The following is a 3,825-nucleotide window of genomic DNA, read 5'->3' as shown; positions in this document are numbered from 1 at the left end:
GGTGTTTCGGGTCTTTCAACATCATACACCCTCCTCCAGGTGACCCAGCCGGGGCTGATCAGACCCCAGCTTGTGTCCAGATGGCTAGCTAGCTACCATGACTCCATGGCTCTCCCCTTTTGAGCCACAGCCATCTTGAGGCCCTCTCTGCCGCATCGGTGGTACTGCGGATGGCTCTCCTCCTTCTCTCTCCCTCGATGCCCAAAGTGCTGAAGGCTCTGGTCAAGGAGCGGGCTGCAAAACCCCTGCATCCAACCTCAACTGGGAGGCACCTCACTCTCCAGCCAGCCTGCTGACAGTCACTGACCAGTCCCGCGTACTTGGAGAGCTTCCTCTCAAAGGCTTCTTCCAGGCGGTCTTCCCATGGGACGGTCAGCTCCAGCAGCACTACCTGCTTGGTGGACTCAGACACGAGGACAATGTCTGGTCGCAGGGTGGTGACTGCAATGTGGCTGGGGAACTTCAGCTGATGTTCAAGGTCCACCAACAGCTGCCAGTCTCTTGCAGAGGTTAGAATGCCCGCAGAAGTTCTTCTGGCAGGGGTTGGCTGCTCCCCAGCTCTGACAAAGGCGATGATTTTCTTGGAGGGTCGGAACTGCTTCGCCCACACAAGTCCTGCGCTGATGGTTCCAGCAATGGTCTTAAGGACTTGGTCATGCCTCCAGCGGTACCGACCATCTCCAAGTGCCCTGGTGCAGCAGCTGAGGATGTGTTCCAGGGTTCCTCGCTTGGAACACAATGGGCATGCTGGTGTCTCTGCTATGCCCCATGTGTGCAGGTTAGATGGGCTTGGAAGCACATCGTACACTGCCTGGATGAGGAATTTAATGCGGTGAGGCTCGGCTTTCCACAGCTCGGCCCAGGTCACTTTCCTCTCAACCGCATTCTCCCATCTTGTCCAAGCACCCTGTTGCTTCAATCCCACTGCCTTGCAAGTTCTAATTTCCTCCACTGCAGCTCTCACCTCCTCCTGAACAAGGCAGCGCCCTTCCTTCCCGCTGGTTTTCAATTGGGGAATTGGAAAGGAGCCTAGCCCAGCTCTGCCTCGAGTGACCACTCCCACCAGGCTTCTTTGACGCAGCCTTGCCTCTGCCTCTTGAACTGCATCCTCAGCCCTCCACTTCCTACCAGTCCTCACTTGGATCCCTGCTTTAGCCACCTTCGGATCTCGTGAGTCCCTGAGCTGAACCACTTCTCTGGCTCTTGCTACCTTGAACTCTTCCTCCAAGGATTTGAAGGGCAGTTGCAGTTTGTTGGTGTTCCCGTAGAGTGCGAGGCTGCTCAGGCTCTTTGGTAATCCCAGCCATCTCCGGAGGTGGCTACTGACCCTCCTCTCTAAGGTCTCCACTGTTGAGATGGGGACTGCATAGACAAGGAGGGGCCACAGGATCCTGGGAAGAATGCCATGTTGGTAGACCCAGGCTTTGAACTTTCCAGGTAGGCCTGACTTGTCCACGGATTTCAGCCAGCCATCCAACTCAGTGCAGGTCGACTGGATAGATGTGGTATCTCTCAGAGAGCTGTCAAAAACCTTGCCCAAGCTCTTGACTGGCTTCTCTGTGATGGTTGGAATGGCTGTGCCTGTGATGTTAAACCGGAACTTGTCTTTCACCTTCCCTTTCCTCAGCACCATAGACCTTGATTTGGCTGGCTTGAAACGCATCCGGGCCCACTCCATCACCTTTTCGAGTCCCTTCAGAATCCACCGGCAGCCTGGGACTGATTCTGTCATGACAGTGAGGTCATCCATGAACGCCCTGATGGGTGGTTGCCGTTGTCCGGATTTCGATAGAGGCCCTCTGCACTCTGGCTCAGCAGACTTGGTGAGCATGTTCATGGCCAGGGAGAATAGTGTCACAGAGATAGTGCACCCTGTGATGATACCGATCTCCACCTTGTGCCAACGAGATGTTATTGCTCCTGAGGAGACCCTCATCCTGAAATTGGTGTAGTAATCAGCAATGAGGTCTCTACATCTGCTGGGGACATGATGTTTTGTTAATGTGAGCTGAACCAGCTTGTGTGGAATGGAGCCGAATGCATTTGCCAGGTCAAGCCAAAGCACTGACAGGTCACCCTTGTTCTCTCTTGCCTCTCGAATGAGCTGTGTCACTACACCGGTATGCTCCAGACAGCCTGGCATTCCTGAAATGCCTCCCTTCTGGACAGATGTGTCGATGTAGGTGTTCTGACCCAGGTAGGTACACAGCCGTTTGGAAACAGTGCTGAAGAATATCTTTGCCTCGACGCACAGCAGGGAGATGATGCGGAACTGGTCTAGCTGGGTGGAGTTTTCCTCCTTCGGGATCCACACCCCTTCAGCTACTCTCCATTGTTCTGGGATCCTCCCTCTTCTCCAGAAGACTTGCAGGATTTTCCACAGACGCAGCAGGATTTTGGGACAGTTCTTATACACTTTGTATGAAGTGCCACTTGGTCCTGAAGCAGAGCGTGCCCTTGCTCTGCGGACAACCTCCCTGACTTCCTTTAGCTGCAGTTCTGACATGTCAAACTGCACCTCCGGTTCAGGGGGGTCTATGAGGATGTTACACTCTCCCAACTCCTGCTCTCTTGCGGGGTCGCTGTACGTCTGCTTCAGATGTTGGTCTATGTCTTCCTGCGAGGAGGCAAGTTTACCACTGCGCTTTTGCCCCAACAAATCCTTAGTGAACTTGAAGGGGTTGGAGATAAAGGCAGCACGCTTGCGTGCCCTCTCACGGCGCCGCCTCCGATGCCACTCAGCCCGGCGAAGAACCCTGATCTTATTCCGCAGGATGCACATTAGCTGGGCCAGGCCAATACGTTCCTCATCTCCGGCCTTCTTGTATTGGGACTTCAGTGCTTTCATCTCCTGCCTGATGTTGTGGATCCTCACAGCTCTTTGATTCTTTGAGTACGTTGTTCCGGAGCTTTTCTTCTCCTCCTCGCCGAATCGTTCACCAGCGATACTGACAATGATTGTTGTCATAGCTTGGAGCTTCCCGTCAGCCTCTCCCTTTACCGTTGCCTCCAGAATTTGGTCGACATCGTCATCGAACTGCTTCCACAATGAGGTCATGCTAGCTGCTGGCCATTTGATCCGCCTCCTGTCAGATTTGATGCTCAAGGGATTAGTTTCCAACACTTGGAGGTTCCGGGCACTATGGGGTGACTCCGGGCCTGGCTCCTCCTGCGTCTCACCAGGTTGCACACCTGTGCGATGTGTTGCTTCTTCTCCCAACAGGCACTTCATCCTCGCTCGGTGGATCTTTAGGCCGTGGATGTTCTTGCAGACTTTACCGCATGTACACTGCATGCTCATAGTCGTTTGTCCATTGCTTGGGTCTGTTGCCGTTGTGTCCGTCCGACCGGGGTGCTCATCCTCCCCCCCTCTCGGGCACTCCTGGGGGTATTTTTCCATTAAGTTCATCGTAGCTTTGTTGGGAATCCTCCTCTCAGAGGACACAGATTGGGTTGCCAGCCCGTTCTGCCCCGGTTGCCGTCTCTCCGAGCTGTCACTGACTCTCCAGTAGTCACCACACTCTTCATGGTTGTCATCCAGTCTTTCCTGGCTGTCACTGATAACTCAGGGTACACATATATATACCTATTTATATCAACATTTACATATCCAAACTATATACACGTGTATGTATACATACATACAAATATATATATATATATATATATATATATATATATATATATATATATATATATATATATATATATATATATATATATATATATATATATATATATATATATATATATATATATATATATATATATATATATATATATATATATATATATATATATATATATATATATATATATATATAT

At 51.1% G+C, this 3,825-nt stretch overlaps 1 protein-coding gene across 1 annotated transcript; it reads right to left on the bottom strand.

Annotated features, from left to right (window-relative positions):
- Positions 1-2,968, bottom strand: LOC133545568 (uncharacterized). The gene has a single exon (XM_061891274.1). It carries the CDS (start codon positions 2,966-2,968, stop codon positions 89-91), a length of 2,880 nt encoding a protein of 959 aa, XP_061747258.1. The 3' UTR covers positions 1-88.
- Positions 2,969-3,825: the final 857 nt, after the last annotated feature.

This window comes from Nerophis ophidion, linkage group LG28, assembly GCF_033978795.1.
Source record: "Nerophis ophidion isolate RoL-2023_Sa linkage group LG28, RoL_Noph_v1.0, whole genome shotgun sequence".
Taxonomy (NCBI): domain Eukaryota; kingdom Metazoa; phylum Chordata; class Actinopteri; order Syngnathiformes; family Syngnathidae; genus Nerophis; species Nerophis ophidion.
This window is presented reverse-complemented; position numbering and strand designations above follow the sequence as displayed.

Excerpts from the sequence above, each read along its gene's own strand:
- LOC133545568 (XM_061891274.1), bottom strand. The coding sequence starts at position 2,968 with ATGACAACAATCATTGTCAGTATCGCTGGTGAACGATTCGGCGAGGAG.